At 40.0% G+C, this 18,228-nt stretch overlaps 1 protein-coding gene across 2 annotated transcripts in view; it reads right to left on the bottom strand.

Annotated features, from left to right (window-relative positions):
* grhl2b (grainyhead-like transcription factor 2b) overlaps nucleotides 1-18,228 on the bottom strand; it is a 154,121-nt gene that overhangs the window by 118,957 nt on the left and 16,936 nt on the right. For both annotated transcript variants that reach the window (XM_064979419.1, XM_064979418.1), the window contains exon 2: nucleotides 5,565-5,751. In XM_064979419.1, the coding sequence (XP_064835491.1) occupies nucleotides 5,565-5,751 (187 nt within the window). The remainder of the gene's footprint in view (nucleotides 1-5,564; nucleotides 5,752-18,228) is intronic.

Here is an 18,228-nt window from a genome sequence, read left to right as displayed (position 1 = left end):
ACCATCACTCATTCATATATCCTTATGTACATATTCTTTATCCCCTTACACTGTGTATAAGACAGTAGTTTAGGAATTGTTAGTTAGATTACTTGTTGGTTATTACTGCATTGTCGGAACTAGAAGCACAAGCATTTCGCTACACTCGCATTAACATCTGCTAACCATGTGTATGTGACAAATAAAATTTGATTTGATTTGATTTGATTTTGGAGAGATTGGAAACCCAAATTGGTCTACACGGACAAGTTCTGGCCTGGTTTAGATCTTATCTGTCGGAAAGATATCAGTTTGTCTCTGTGAATGGTTTGTCCTCTGACAAATCAACTGTAAATTTCGGTGTTCCTCAAGGTTCCGTTTTAGGACCACTATTGTTTTCACTATATATTTTACCTCTTGGGGATGTTATTCGAAAACATAATGTTAACTTTCACTGCTATGCAGATGACACACAGCTGTACATTTCAATGAAACATGGTGAAGCCCCAAAATTGCCCTTGCTAGAAGCATGTGTTTCAGACATAAGGAAGTGGATGGCTGCAAACTTTCTACTTTTAAACTCGGACAAAACAGAGATGCTTGTTCTAAGTCCCAAGAAACAAAGAGATCTTCTGTTGAATCTGACAATTAATCTTAATGGTTGTACAGTCGTCTCAAATAAAACTGTGAAGGACATCGGAGTTACTCTGGACCCTGATATCTCCTTTGAAGAACATATCAAGACCATTTCAAGGACAGCTTTTTTCCATCTAAGTAACATTGCAAAAATCAGAAACTTTCTGTCCAAAAATTATGCAGAAAAATTAATCCATGCTTTTGTCACTTCTAGGTTAGACTACTGCAATGCTCAACTCTCCGGCTACCCGGATAAAGCACTAAATAAACTTCAGTTAGTGATAAATACGGCTGCTAGAATCCTGACTAGAACCCAAAAATTTGATCATATTACTCCAGTGCTAGCCTCTCTACACTGGCTTCCTGTCAAAGCAAGGGCTGATTTCAAGGTTTTACTGCTAACCTACAAAGCATCACATGGGCTTGCTCCTACCTATCTCTCTGATTTCGTCCTGCCGTACATACCTACACGTACGCTACGGTCACAAGACGCAGGCCTCCTAATTGTCCCTAGAATTTCTAAGCAAACAGCTGGAGGCAGGGCTTTCTCCTATAGAACTCCATTTTTATGCAACGGTCTGCCTACCCATGTCAGAGACGCAAACTCGGTCTCAACCTTTAAGTCTTTACTGAAGACTCATCTCTTCAGTGGGTCATATGATTGAGTGTAGTCTGGCCCAGGAGTGGGAAGGTGAACTGAAAGGCTCTGGAGCAACGAACCGCCCTTGCTGTCTATGTCTGGCCGGTTCCCCTCTTTCCACTGGGATTCTCTGCCTCTAACCCTATTACAGGGGCTGGGTCACTGGCTTACTGGGGCTCTCTCATGCCGTCCCTGGAGGTGGTGCGTCACCTGAGTGGGTTGATTCACTGATGTGGTCATCCTGTCTGGGTTGGCACCCCCCCTTGGGTTGTGCCATGGCGGAGATCTTTGTGGGCTATACTCAGCCTTTTCTCAGGATGTTAAGTTGGTGGTTGAAGATATCCCTCTAGTGGTGTGGGGGCTGTGCTTTGGCAAAGTGGGTGGGGTTATATCCTTCCTGTTTGGCCCTGTCCGGGGGTGTCCTCGGCTGGGGCCACAGTGTCTCCTGACCCCTCCTGTCTCAGCCTCCAGTATTTATGCTGCAGTAGTTTATGTGTCGGGGGGCTAGGGTCAGTTTGTTATATCTGGAGTACTTCTCCTGTCCTATTCGGTGTCCTGTGTGAATCTAAGTGTGCGTTCCCTAAACCCCCCCATCTCTCTTTCTTTCTCTCTCTCTCTCGGAGGACCTGAGCCCTAGGACCATGCCCCAGGACTACCTGACATGATGACTCCTTGCTGTCCCCAGTCCACCTGGCCGTGCTGCTGCTCCAGTTTCAACTGACCTGAGCCCTAGGACCATGCCCCAGGACTACCTGACATGATGACTCCTTGCTGTCTCCAGTCCACCTGACCGTGCTGCTGCTCCAGTTTCAACTGTTCTGCCTTATTATTATTCGACCATGCTGGTCATTTATGAACATTTGAACATCTTGGCCATGTTCTGTTATAATCTCCAACCGGCACAGCTAGAAGAGGACTGGCCACCCCACATAGCCTGGTTCCTCTCTAGGTTTCTTCCTAGGTTTTGTGCCTTTCTAGGGAGTTTTTCCTAGCCACCGTGCTTCTACACCTGCATTGCTTGCTGTTTGGGGTTTTAGGCTGGGTTTATGTACAGCACTTTGAGATATCAGCTGATGTATGAAGGGCTATATAAATACATTTGTTTTGATTTAATTTGAAGTAGCATTAGCAGTAGCAGCAATAATAGTAGCAGTTGAAGAAGTAGCAGTAGCAGTAGTAGTAGTAGAAGAAGTAGCAGTAGTAGAAGTAGCAGTAGCAGTAGCAGGTGTAATAGTAGCAGTAGTAGTAGTAGTAGTAGTAGTTGTTGTAGCAGTAGTAGCGATAGTAGCAGTAGTAGTAGCAGTTGCAGTAGGAATAGTAGCAGTAGTAGTAGCAATAGAAGAAGTAGCATTAGCAGTAGAAGCAAAAATAGTAGCAGTTCAATAAGTAGCAGTAGCAGTAGTAGTAGTAGAAGAAGTATCAGAATTAGCTAAGCGGTAGCAGTAGTAATAGTAGCAGTAGTAGCAGTAGAAGAAGTAGCAGTAGAAGCAATAATAGTAGCAGTTGAAAAATTAGCAGTAGCAGTTGTAGTAATAGAAGAAGAAGCAGTAGTAGAAGTAGCATTAGCAGTAGCAGTAGTAATAGTAGCAGCAGTAGCAGTAGTAGTAGTAGTAGTAGTAGTAGTAGTAGCAGTAGTAGTAGTAGTAGTAGTAGTAGCAGTAGTAGTAGTAGTAGCATTATTAGTAGTAGTAGCAGTAGTAGCGATAGTAGCAGTAGTAGTAGCAGTAGCAGTAGCAGTAGTAATAGTAGCAGTAGTAGTAGTAGTAGCAGTAGAATAAGTAGCAGTGACTGCTATGTAATAGTAGTGATAGTAGTAGTAGTAGTAGTAGTAGTAGTATCAGTGATAGTAGTAGTATTAGTGATAGTGATAGTAGTCATTTTTGTGATATGGATAGTAGTAGTGGTAGTAGTGATAGTAGTGGTAGTGACAGTAGTAGTAGTAGTAGTAGTCATAGTATTAGTGATAGTAGTAGTAGTATTAGTGATAGTAGTGATAGTGATAGTAGTAGTAGTAGTAGTAGAAATATTAGTATTAGGAATAGTAGGAGTAGTAATAGTGAACTTTGTAACTTTCTCACCTTGTATTAGCCGTAGAGCAGTCCCAGGGATGCAGCAGTGGTAGTAGTACTAGTGATAATGATAGTAGTAGTGATAGTAGTAGTAGTAGTGATAGTAGTAGTGATAGTAGTAGTGATAGTAGTAGTACTAGTGATAGTGCTGGTAGTAGTGATAGTAGTAGCACTAGCGATGGTGATAGTAGAAGTGATAGTAGTAGTAGTAGTAGTAGTGATAGTAGAAGTAGTACTAGTGATGGTAGTAGTAATGATAGAAGTAGTGATAGTGATAGTAGTAGTAGTAGTAGTACTGATAGTAGTACTAGTGATGGTAGTAGTAGTGATAGTTGTAGTAGTGATCGTGATAGTAGTACTGTTAGTAGTGATAGTAGTAGTAGTAGTGATAGTAGAAGCAGTAGTAGTGATAGTAGTAGTAGTGATAGTGATAATAGTAGTGATAGCAGTAGTAGTAGTAGTAGTGATAATAGTAGTGATAGTAGTAGTAGTAGTAGTAGTAGTAGTGATAGTAGTACTAGTGATGGTAGTAGTAGTGATAGTTGTAGTAGTGATCGTGATAGTTGGAGTGTTAGTAGTGATAGTAGTAGTAGTAGTGATAGTAGTAGCAGTAGTAGTGATAGTAGTAGTAGTGATAGTGATAATAGTAGTGATAGTAGTAGTAGTAGTAGTAGTGATAATAGTAGTAGTACTAGTGATAGTAGTAGCAGTAGTAGTAGTAGTCACAGTGATAGTAGTAGTAGTAGTAGTAGTAGCAGTAGCAGTGATAGTAGTAGTAGTACTAGTGATAGTAGTAGTAGTAGTAGTAGTGTTAGTAGTACTAGGCATAGTGAGTAGTAGTAGTAGTAGTAGTAGTAGTAGTAGTGATAGTAGTACTAGGCATAGTGATAGTAGTAGTAGTAGTAGTAGTAATAGTAGTAGTAGTAGTAGTAGTAGTGATAGTAGTAGTGATAGTAGTAGTAGTACTTGTGATAGTAGTAGTAGTACTAGTGATTGTAGTAGTAGTACTAGTGATAGTGATAGTAGTAGTAGCAGTGATAGTAGTAGTGATAGTAGTAGTCATTCTAGTGATAGTACTAGTAGTGATAGTAGTAGTGACAGTAGTATTAATAGTAGTACTAGTGATAGTAGTAGTAGTGATAGTAGTACTAGTGATGGTGATAGTAGTAGTGACAGTAGTATTAATAGTAGTACTAGTGATAGTGGTACTAGTTATAGTAGTACTAGTGATAGTAGTACTAGTGATAGTAGTAGTACTAGTGATAGTAGTAGTAGTAGTAGTGATAGTAGTATTAATAGTAGTACTAGTGATAGTAGTAGTAGTGATAGTAGTACTAGTGATGGTGATAGTAGTAGTGACAGTAGTATTAATAGTAGTACTAGTGATAGTAGTACTAGTTATAGTAGTACTAGTGATAGTAGTACTAGTGATAGTAGTAGTACTAGTGATAGTAGTAGTAGTGATAGTAGTACTAGTGATAGTACTAGTGATAGTGATAGTACTAGTGATTGTAGAAGTAGTGATAGTAGTAATACTGATAGTAGTAGTGACAGTAGTATTAATAGTAGTACTGTTCTGTTATAATCTCCACCCGGCACAGCCAGAAGAGGACTGGCCACCCCACATAGCCTGGTTCCTCTCTAGGTTTCTTCCTAGGTTTTGGCCTTCTAGGGAGTTTTTCCTAGCCACCGTGCTTCTACACCTGCATTGCTTGCTGTTTGGGGTTTTAGGCTGGGTTTCTGTACAGCACTTTGAGATATCAGCTGATGTACGAAGGGCTATATAAATACATTTGATTTAATTTGATTTGATTTAGTAGTAGTGATAGTGATAAAAGTAGTAGTAGGGATAGTAATAGTTGTAGTAGTGATAGTGGTAGTGGTAGTGGTAATAGTAGTAGTAGTTATAGTGGTAGTAGTAGTAATAGTAGTAGTAGTAGTGGTAGCGATAGTAGTAGTAGTAGTAGTAGTAGTAGTAGTAGTAGTAGTAGAAGAAGTAGTAGTAGTAGTAGTGATAGTGGTAGTAGTAGTAGTATCAGTGATAGTTGTAGTATTAGTGATAGTGATAGTAGTAGTTTTTGTGATAGTGATAGTAGTATTAGTGATAGTAATGATATTGATAGTAGTAGTAGTAGTAGTAGTAGAGATAGTAGTATTAGGAATAGTAGTAGTAGTATTAGTGATAGTAGTGATAGTGATAGTAGTGGTAGTAGTAATAGTGAACTTTGTAACTTTCTCACCTTGTAATAGTCGTAGAGCAGTCCCAGGGCTGCAGCAGAGTCCTCGTCTCCATTGATACTCATCATGGCCTTAGTGGCTGCAGTCAGAGGGTTCTCCAAGTAGGACCGCCATGCCTCATCCTCGCTGGTGTATGCACGCCGCCCTTGGAAGGACGTCTCATTGGGTACCACCACCACCAGCCGCTTACTGTGATATGACACAAACACGCACTCTTAATATACAGTTGAAGTCGGAAGTTTACATACGCTTAGGTTGGAGTCATTATAACTCGTTTTTCAACCACTCCACAAATTTCTTGTTAACAAACTATTGTTTTGCCAAGTCGGCTAGGACATCTACTTTGTGCATGACAGAAGTAATTTTTCCAACAATTGTTTACAGACAGATTATTTCACTTATAATTCACTCTATCACAATTCAGTGGGTCAGAAGTTTACATACACTAAATTGACTGTAATTTTAAACAGCTTGGAATATTCCAGAAAATGATGTCATGGCTTTAGAAGCTTCTGATAGGCTAATTGACATAATTTGAGTCAATTGGAGGTGTACCTGTGGATGTATTTCAAGGCCTACCTTCAAACTCAGTGCCTTTTTGCTTGACATCATGAGAAAATCTAAAGAAATCAGCCAAGACCTCAGAAAAAGAATTGTAGACATCCACAAGTCTGGTTCATCCTTGGGAGCAATTTCCAAACGCATGAAGGTACCACGTTCAACTGTACAAACAATGGTACGCAAGTATAAACACCATGGGAACACACAGCCGCCATACCGCTCAGGAAGGAGATGTGTTCTGTCTCCTAGAGATGAACGTACTTTGGTGTGAAAAGTGCAAATCAATCCCAGAACAACAGCAAAAGACCTTGTGAAGATGCTGGAGGAAACAGGTACAAAAGTATCTATATCCACAGTAAAATGAGTCCTATATCGACATAACCTGAAAGGCCGCTTAGCAAGGAAGAAGCCACTGCTCCAAAACTGCTATAAAAAAGCCAGACTAAGGTTTGAAACTGCACATGGGGATAAAGATTGTACTTTTTGGAGAAATGTCCTCTGGTCTGATGAAGCAAAAATAGAACTGTTTGGCCATAATGACCATCGTTATGTTTGGAGGAATAAGGGGGAGGCTTGCAAGCCGAAGAACACCATCATGTTGTGGGAATGCTTTGCTGCAGGAGGGACTCGTCCACTTCACAAAATAGATTTCATCATGAGGAGGTAAAATTAGGTAGACATATGGAAGCAACATCTCAAGACATCAGTTAAAGCTTGATCGTAAATGGGTCTTCCAAATGCACAATGACTCCAAGCATACTTCCAAAGTTGTGGCAAAATGGCTTAAGTCAAGGTATTGGAGTGGCCATCACAAAGCCCTGACCTCAACCCTATAGAAAATTTGTGGGCAGAACTGAAAAAGTGTGTGCGAGCAAGTATGCCTACAAACCTGACTCAGTTTATACCAGCTCTTTCAGGAAGAATGGGCCAAAATTCACCCCACTTATTGTGGGAAGCTTGTGGAAGGCTACCCAAATGTTTGACCCAAGTTAAACAATTTAAAGGCAATGCTACCAAATACAGTGGGGAGTATTTGATACACTGCCCGATTTAGCAGGTTTTCCTACTTACAAAGCATGTAGAGGTCTGTCATTTTTATCATAGGTACACTTCAACTGTGAGAGACAGAATCTAAAACAAAAATCCAGAAAATCACATTGTATGATTTTTAAGTAATTAATTTGCATTTTATTGCATGACATAAGTATTTGATACATCAGAAAAGCAGAACTTAATATTTGGTACAGAAACCTTTGTTTGCAATTACAGAGATCATACGTTTCCTGTAGTTCTTGAACCACGTTTGCACACATTGCAGCAGGGATTTTGGCTCACTCCTCCATGCAGACCTTCTCCATATCCTTCAGGTTTCGGGGCTGTCGCTGGGCAATACGAATGTTCAGCTCCCTCCAAAGATGTTCTATTGGGTTCAGGTCTGGAGACTGGCTAGGCCACTCCACGACCTTGAAATGCTTCTTACAGAGCCACTCTTTATTTGCCCTGGCTGTGTGTTTCGGGTCGTTGCCATGCTGGAAGACCCAGCCACGACTCATCTTCAATGCTCTTACTGAAAGAAGGAGGTTGTTGGCCACGATACATGGCCCCATCCATCCTCCCCTCAATACGGTGCAGTCGTCCTGTCCACTTTGCAGAAAAGCATGCCAAAAGAATGATGTTTCCACCTCCATGCTTCACGGTTGGGATGGTGTTCGTAGGGTTGTACTCATCCTTCTTCTTCCTCCAAACACGGCGAATGGAGTTTAGACCAAAAAGCTCTGTTTTTGTCTCATCAGACCACATGACCTTCTCCCATTCCTCCTCTTGATCATCCAGATGGTCATTGGCAAACTTCAGACGGGCCTGGACATGCACTTAATCCACGATGGCGTAGTGGATGGTTTTCTTTGAGACTGTGGTCCCAGCTCTCTTCAGGTCATTGACCAGGTCCTGCCATGTAGTTCTGGTCTGATCCCTCACCTTCCGCATGATCATTGATGCCCCACAAGGTGAGATCTTGCATGGAGCCTCAGACAGAGGGTGATTGACCGTCATCTTGAACTTCATCCATTTTCTAATAATTGCACCAACAGTTATTGCCTTCTCACCAAGCTGCTTGCCTATTGTGCTGTAACCCATCCCAGCCTTATGCCGGTCTACAATTTATCCCTAATGTCCTTACACAGCTCTCTGGTCTTGGCCATTGTGGAGAGGTTGGAGTCTGTTTGATTGAGTGTGTGGACAGGTGTCTTTTATACAGGAAACAAGTTCAAACAGGTGCAATTAATATAGGTAATGAGTGAAGAATAGGTGGGCTTCTTAAAGAAAAACTAACAGGTCTGTGAGAGCCGGAAATCTTACCGGTTGGTAGGTGATCAAATACTTACTAAGCTGCACCTGAATGCACTACACCAGGACATTGATTCTATCCTAGTCCATGTGTGTTTTAATAACATTACTAAGCTGCTCCCGAATGTGCTACACCAGGCCATGGAAATCCATTCTATCCTAGTCCATGTGTGTTTTAAAGACAATACTAAGCTGCTCCTGAATGTACTACATCAGGACATTGATTCTATCCTAGTCCATGTGGGTTCTAATAACATTACTAAGCTGCTCCTGAATGTACTACACCAGGACATAAACATTGATTCTATCCTAGTCCATGTGTGTTTTAATGACATTACTAAGCTGCTCCTAAATGCACTACACCAGTACTTTGATTCTATCCTACCATGTGGGTTTTAAAGACATTACTAAGCTGCTCCTGAATGCACTACACAAGGACATTGATTCTATCCTAGTCCATGTGTGTTTTGATTACATTACTAAGCTGCACCTGAATGCACTACACCAGGACATTGATTCTATCCTAGTCCATGTGTGTTTTAATAACATTACTAAGCTGCTCCCGAATGTGCTACACCAGGCCATGGAAATCCATTCTATCCTAGTCCATGTGTGTTTTAAAGACAATACTAAGCTGCTCCTGAATGTACTACATCAGGACATTGATTCTATCCTAGTCCATGTGGGTTCTAATAACATTACTAAGCTGCTCCTGTATGTACTACACCAGGACATAAACATTGATTCTATCCTAGTCCATGTGTGTTTTAATGACATTACTAAGCTGCTCCTAAATGCACTACACCAGTACTTTGATTCTATCCTACCATGTGGGTTTTAAAGACATTACTAAGCTGCTCCTGAATGCACTACACAAGGACATTGATTCTATCCTAGTCCATGTGTGTTTTGATTACATTACTAAGCTGCACCTGAATGCACTACACCAGGACATTGATTCTATCCTAGTCTATGTGTGTTTTAAAAACATTACTAAGCTGCTCCTGAATGTACTGCACCAGGACATTGATTCTATCCTAGTTCATGTGGGTTTTAAAGACATTACTAAGCTGCTCCTGAATGTACTACACCAGGACATTGATTCAATCCTAGTCCATGTGGGTTTTAATAACATTACTAAGCAGCTCCCGAATGTACTACACAAGGACATGGAAATCCATTCTATCCTAGTCCATGTGTGTTTTAAAGACATTACTAAGCTGCTCCTGAATGTACTACATCAGGATATTGATTCTATCCTTGTCCATGTGGGTTCTAATAACATTACTAAGCTTCTCCTGAATGTACTACACTAGGACATAAACATTGATTATATCCTTGTCCATGTGTGTTTTAAAGACATTACTAAGCTGCTCCAGAATGTACTACATCAGGACATTGATTCTATCCTAGTCCATGTGGGTTCTAATAACATTACTAAGCTGCTAATGAATGTACTACACCAGGACATAAACATTGATTCTATTCTAGTCCATGTGGGTTTTAATGACATTACTAAGCTGCTCCTGAATGCACTAAACCAGGACATTGATTATATCCTAGTCCATGCGTGTTTTAAGGACATTACTAAGCTGTTCCTGAATGTACTACACCAGGACATGGAAATCCATTCTATCCTAGTCCATGTGTGTTTTAAAGACATTACTAAGCTGCTCCTGAATGTACTACATCAGCACATTGACTCTATCCTTGTCCATGTGGGTTCTAATGACATTACTAAGCTGCTCCTGAATGTACTACACTAGGACATAAACATTGATTCTATCCTAGTCCATGTGTGTTTTAAAGACATTACTAAGCTGCTCCTGAATGTACTACACCAGGACATTGATTCTATCCTAGTCCATGTGTGTTTTAATGACATTACTAAGCTGCTCCTGAATGTACTACACCAGGACACTGATTGTATCCTAGTCCATGTGTGTTTTGATGACATTACTAAGCTGCTCCTGAATGCACTACACCAGGACATTGATTCTATCCTAGTCCATGTGGGTTTAAAAGACATTACTAAGCTGCTCCTGAATGTACTACATCAGGACATTGATTCTATCCTAGTCCAAGTTGGTTCTAATAACATTACTAAGCTGCTCCTGACTATACTACACTAGGACATAAACATTGATTCTATCCTAGTCCATGTGTGTTTTAATGACATTACTAAGCTGCTCCTGAATGCACTACACCAGGACATGGATTCAATCCTAGTCCATGTGGGTTTTAATAACATTACTAAGCAGGTCCCGAATGTACTACACCAGGACATGGAAATCCATTCTATCCTAGTCCATGTGTGTTTTAAAGACATTACTAAGCTGCTCCTGAATGCACTACACCAGGACTTTGATTATATCCTAGTCCATGTGGGTTCTAATAACATTTCTAAGCTGTTCCTGAATGTACTACACCAGGACATAAACATTGATTCTATCCTAGTCCATGTGTGTTTTAATGACATTACTAAGCTGCTCCTGAATGCACTACACCAGGACTTTGATTATATCCTAGTCCATGTGGGTTTTAAAGACATTACTAAGCTGCTCCTGAATGCACTACACCAGGACATTGATTTTATCCTAGTCCATGTGTGTTTTAAATACATTACTAAGCTGCTCCTGAATGTACTACATCAGGATATTGATTCTCTCCTAGTCCATGTGGGTTCTAATAACATTACTAAGCTTCTCCTGAATGTACTACACTAGGACATAAACATTGATTATATCCTTGTCCATGTGTGTTTTAAAGACATTACTAAGCTCCTCCAGAATGTACTACATCAGGACATTGATTCTATCCTAGTCCATGTGGGTTCTAATAACATTACTAAGCTGCTCCTGAATGTACTACACCAGAACATTGATTCTATCCTAGTCCATGTGTGTTTTAAATACATTACTAAGCTGCTCCTGAATGTACTACATCAGGATATTGATTCTATCCTTGTCCATGTGGGTTCTAATAACATTACTAAGCTTCTCCTGAATGTACTACACTAGGACATAAACATTGATTATATCCTTGTCCATGTGTGTTTTAAAGACATTACTAAGCTCCTCCAGAATGTACTACATCAGGACATTGATTCTATCCTAGTCCATGTGGGTTCTAATAACATTACTAAGCTGCTCCTGAATGTACTACACCAGGACATAAACATTGATTCTATTCTAGTCCATGTGTGTTTTAATGACATTACTAAGCTGCTCCTGAATGCACTACACCAGGACATTGATTGTATAATAGTCCATGTGTATTTTGATGACATTACTAAGCTGCTCCTGAATGCACTACACCAGGACATTGATTATATCCTAGTCCATGCGTGTTTTAAGGACATTACTAAGCTGTTCCTGAATGTACTACACCAGGACATGGAAATCCATTCTATCCTAGTCCATGTGTGATTTAAAGACATTACTAAGCTGCTCCTGAATGTACTACATCAGCACATTGACTCTATCCTTGTCCATGTGGGTTCTAATAACATTACTAAGCTGCTCCTGAATGTACAACACTAGGACATAAACATTGATTCTATCCTACTCCATTTGGGTTTTAATGGCATTACTAAGCTGCTCCTGAATGTACTACACCAGGACATTGATTCTATCCTAGTCCACGTGTGTTTTGATGACATTACTAAGCTGCTCCTGAATGCACTACACCAGGATATTGATTCTATCCTAGTCCATGTGGGTTTTAAAGGTATTACTAAGCTGCCCCTGAATGTACTACACCAGAACATTGATTCTATCCTAGTCCATGTGGGTTTAAAAGACATTACTAAGCTGCTCCTGAATGTACTACATCAGGACATTGATTCTATCCTAGTCCAAGTTGGTTCTAATAACATGACTAAGATGCTCCTGAATAAACTACACTAGGACATAAACATTGATTCTATCCTAGTCCATGTGTGTTTTAATGACATTACTAAGCTGCTCCTGAATGCACTACACCAGGACATTGATTCTATCCTCGTCCATGTGTGTTTTAATGACATTACTAAGCTGCTCCTGAATGTACTACACAAGGACATTGATTGTATCCAAATCCATGTGGGTTTTAATAACATTACTAAGCTGCTCCTGAATGTGCTACACCAGTACATTGATTCTATCATACTCCATTTGGGTTTTAATGACATTACTAAGCTGCTCCTGAATGTACTACACCAGGACATTGATTGTATCCTAGTCCATGTGTGTTTTGATGACATTACTAAGCTGCTCCTGAATGCACTACACCAGGACATTGATTCAATCCTAGTCCATGTGGGTTTTAATAACATTACTAAGCGGCTCCCGAATGTACTACACCAGGACATGGAAATCCATCATATCCTAGTCCATGTGTGTTTTAATGACATTACTAAGCTGCTCCTGAATGCACTACACCCGGACATTGATTCTATCCTAGTCCATGTGTGTTTTAATGACATTACTAAGCTGCTCCTGAATGCACTACACCAGGACATTGATTCTATCCTAGTTCATGTGGGTTTTAAAGACATTACTAAGCTGCTCCTGAATGTACTACACCAGGACATTGATTCAATCCTAGTTCATGTGGGTTTTAATAACATTCCTAAGCAGCTCCCGAATGTACTACACAAGGACATGGAAATCCATTTTATCCTAGTCCATGTGTGTTTTAAAGACATTACTAAGCTGCTCCAGAATGTACTACATCAGGACATTGATTCTATCCTTGTCCATGTGGGTTCTAATAACATTACTAAGCTTCTCCTGAATGTACTACACCAGGACATAAACATTGATTCTATTCTAGTCCATGTGTGTTTTAATGACATTACTAAGCTGCTCCTGAATGCACTACACCAGGACATTGACTGTATAATAGTCCATGTGTGTTTTGATGACATTACTAAACTGCTCCTGAATGCACTACACCAGGACATTGATTCTATCCTACTCCATTTGGGTTTTAATGGCATTACTAAGCTGCTCCTGAATGTACTACACCAGGACATTGATTCTATCCTAGTCCACGTGTGTTTTGATGACATTACTAAGCTGCTCCTGAATGCACTACACCAGGATATTGATTCTATCCTAGTCCATGTGGGTTTTAAAGGTATTACTAAGCTGCCCCTGAATGTACTACACCAGAACATTGATTCTATCCTAGTCCATGTGGGTTTAAAAGACATTACTAAGCTGCTCCTGAATGTACTACATCAGGACATTGATTCTATCCTAGTCCAAGTTGGTTCTAATAACATGACTAAGATGCTCCTGAATATACTACACTAGGACATAAACATTGATTCTATCCTAGTCCATGTGTGTTTTAATGACATTACTAAGCTGCTCCTGAATGCACTACACCAGGACATTGATTCTATCCTCGTCCATGTGTGTTTTAATGACATTACTAAGCTGCTCCTGAATGTACTACACAAGGACATTGATTGTATCCAAATCCATGTGGGTTTTAATAACATTACTAAGCTGCTCCTGAATGTGCTACACCAGTACATTGATTCTATCATACTCCATTTGGGTTTTAATGACATTACTAAGCTGCTCCTGAATGTACTACACCAGGACATTGATTGTATCCTAGTCCATGTGTGTTTTGATGACATTACTAAGCTGCTCCTGAATGCACTACACCAGGACATTGATTCAATCCTAGTCCATGTGGGTTTTAATAACATTACTAAGCGGCTCCCGAATGTACTACACCAGGACATGGAAATCCATCATATCCTAGTCCATGTGTGTTTTAATGACATTACTAAGCTGCTCCTGAATGCACTACACCCGGACATTGATTCTATCCTAGTCCATGTGTGTTTTAATGACATTACTAAGCTGCTCCTGAATGCACTACACCAGGACATTGATTCTATCTTAGTTCATGTGGGTTTTAAAGACATTACTAAGCTGCTCCTGAATGTACTACACCAGGACATTGATTCAATCCTAGTTCATGTGGGTTTTAATAACATTCCTAAGCAGCTCCCGAATGTACTACACAAGGACATGGAAATCCATTTTATCCTAGTCCATGTGGGTTTAAAAGACATTACTAAGCTGCTCCTGAATGTACTACATCAGGACATTGAATCTATCCTAGTCCAAGTTGGTTCTAATAACATGACTAAGCTGCTCCTGAATATACTACACTAGGACATAAACATTGATTCTATCCTAGTCCATGTGTGTTTTAATGACATTACTAAGCTGTTCCTGAATGTACTACACCAGGACATTGATTCTATCCTAGTCCAAGTTGGTTCTAATAACATGACTAAGATGCTCCTGAATATACTACACTAGGACATAAACATTGATTCTATCCTAGTCCATGTGTGTTTTAAGGACATTACTAAGCTGTTCCTGAATGTACTACACCAGGACATGGACATCCATTCTATCCTTGTCCATGTGGGTTCTAATAACATTACTAAGCTGCTCCTGAATGTACTACACCAGGATATTGATTCTATCCTAGTCCATGTGGTTTTAAAGATATTACTAAGCTGCTCCTGAATGTACAACACCAGAACATTGATTCTATCCTAGTCCATGTGTGTTTTAATAGCATTACTAAACTGCTCCTGAATGTGCTACACCTGGACATTGATTCTATCCTACTCCATTTGGGTTTTAATGACATTACTAAGCTGCTCCTGAATGTTCTACACCAGGACATTGATTGTATCCTAGTCCATGTGTGTTTTGATGACATTACTAAGCTGCTCCTGAATGCACTACACCAGGATATTGATTATATCCTAGTCCATGTGGGTTTTAAAGATATTACTAAGCTGCTCCTGAATGTACTACACCAGAACATTGATTATATCCTAGTCCATGTGGGTTTAAAATACATTACTAAGCTGCTCCTGAATGTACTACATCAGGACATTGATTCTATCCTAGTCCAAGTTGGTTCTAATAACATGACTAAGCTGCTCCTGAATATACTACACTAGGACATAAACATTGATTCTATCCTAGTCCATGTGTGTTTTAATGACATTACTAAGCTGCTCCTGAATGCACTACACCAGGACTTTGATTCTATCCTAGTCCATGTGTGTTTTAAAGACATTACTAAGCTGCTCCTGAATGCACTACACCAGGACATTGATTCTATCCTCGTCCATGTGTGTTTTAATGACATTACTAAGCTGCTCCTGAATGTACTACACCAGGACATTGATTGTATCCTAGTCCATGTGTGTTTTGATGACATTACTAAGCTGCTCCTGAATGCACTACACCAGGACATTGATTCAATCCTAGTCCATGTGCGTTTTAATAACATTACTAAGCGGCTCCCGAATGTACTACACCAGGACATGGAAATCCATCATATCCTAGTCCATGTGTGTTTTAATGACATTACTAAGCTGCTCCTGAATGCACTACACCAGGACATTGATTCTATCCTAGTCCATGTGTGTTTTAATGACATTACTAAGCTGCTCCTGAATGCACTACACCAGGACATTGATTCTATCCTACTCCATTTGGGTTTTAAAGACATTACTAAGCTGCTCCAGAATGTACTACACCAGAACATTGATTCTATCCTAGTCCATGTGGGTTTTAAATACATTACTAAGCTGCTCCTGAATGTACTACATCAGGACATTGATTCTATCCTAGTCCATGTGGGTTCTAATAACATTACTAAGCTGCTCCTGAATGTACTACACTAGGACATAAACATTGATTCTATCCTAGTCCATGTGTGTTTTAATGACATTACTAAGCTGCTCCTGAATGCACTACACCAGGACAATGATTCTCTCCTAGTCCATGTGTGTTTTAATGACATTACTAAGCTGCTCCTGAATGTACTACACTAGGACATTGATTCTATCCTAGTCCATGCGGGTTTTAATAACATTACTAAGCAGCTCCCGAATGTACTACACCAGGACATGGAAATCCATTCTATCCTAGTCCATGTGGGTTCTAATAACATTACTAAGCTGCTCCTGAATGTACTACACCAGGACATTGATTCTATCCTAGTCCATGTGGGTTTTAATGACATTACTAAGCTGCTCCTGAATGTACTACACCAGGACATTGAAATCCATTCTATCCTAATCCATGTGGGTTTTAATCACATTATGAAGGACAGCTCTGAACAGTTGAAATGGGATTTTAAAGAGTTTATTGACTCTCTTCTAAACCCTAACAAAAGATCAATCATAATTTGCCCTCTGCCATGTCTGAATCGTGGCATTGAACACTGTCTCAGGATTCTTTCTCTTCACAACTGGCTACGTGATTATTGCAGCTCAATGGGTGTAACTTTTGTTGACGATTTCGATAACATTTGGAAACAAAACATGTTATACATGGAGGATGTGATCCACCCAAATCATTTGGGTTCCTGGATCCTTTCACAGCATAATTCAGCTGTGTTGAGACAATGACTTATCAACGACTCAAGCCCAGCTCACCTAATCCCTACCATTGTGATGCAGAGTTTTCATAATGCTTCAGCAATTGTACATTACACCAGGGGCATCATTAGACAAAATATATGCAATCTAATTTATGTCCCTCTAACTGCCCTGAATGCCTCTACTGATCCTACAGCTATTGTATGCAGTAATCATGTGCATATGAACCAGATGTATACTGTTAGCACTAAGCCGGTGTGGCCTAGTAGGAAGTCCACTGTGAGCAGCTCACCCTGCATGAACATAAATAACATGAGGACCTCTACTGCTGCTAAACCTCCCAATAAAGCAATGAAAGCAAGTCATCGCTGAAGAAAAGTGCTCAAAATAGCCCACGTTAATATATGTAGCTTAATTTAAGAATCAAGGTTCATGAAATCAATAACTTGCTAGTAACAGATGACATTCATATACTGACTATCTCTGAAACTCACTTAGATAAAACCTTTGATAATACAGTGGTAGCAATACAAGGTTATAACATTTATAGAAAAGAAAGACATGCCAATGGTGGAGGTGTTGCTGTTTATATTCAGAACCAAATTCCTGTAAAGATTAGAGAGGATCTCATGTTAAATACTGTTGTAATATGTAAGTAATATGGCTACAGGTTCATCTGCCTCACCTAAAGCCCATTCTGGTGGGAAGCTGCTACAGAACCAAGTGCTAACAGTCAATATCTCGATAACGTGTGAAATGCTTGAAATCAACAGAGGGGTATATGTTCTGGGCGATTTAAATATTGACTGGCTTTACTCAAGATGCTCACTCAAGAAAAATCTTCAAACTGTAACTAATAACTGCAACCTGGTTCAGTTTGTCAGCCTACCTACCAGGGTAGTTACAAACAGCACAGGAATGAAATCATCAACATGTATTGATCACATCTTTACTAATGCTGCAGAAACCTGCTGTAAAGCAGTATCCAGATCCATTGGCTGTAGTGATCACAATATAGTAGCCATATCTAGGAAAACCACAGTTCCAAAGGCTGGGCCTAATATAGTGTATAAGAGGTCAGGCTGGGCCTAATATAGTGTATAAGAGGTCAGGCTGGGCCTAATATAGTGTATAAGAGGTCAGGCTGGGCCTAATGTAGTGTTTAAGAGGACAGGCTGGGCCTAATATAGTGTATAAGAGGTCAGGCTGGGCCTAATATAGTGTATAAGAGGTCAGGCTGGGCCTAATATAGTGTATAAGAGGTCAGGCTGGGCCTAATATAGTGTATAAGAGGACAGGCTGGGCCTAATATAGTGTATAAGAGGTCAGGCTGGGCC

Source organism: Oncorhynchus masou, chromosome 12 (genome assembly GCF_036934945.1).
Source record: "Oncorhynchus masou masou isolate Uvic2021 chromosome 12, UVic_Omas_1.1, whole genome shotgun sequence".
Lineage (NCBI taxonomy): Eukaryota > Metazoa > Chordata > Actinopteri > Salmoniformes > Salmonidae > Oncorhynchus > Oncorhynchus masou.
The sequence above is the reverse complement of the archived record's forward strand: the minus strand, read 5'-3'. Positions and strand labels throughout refer to the sequence as shown.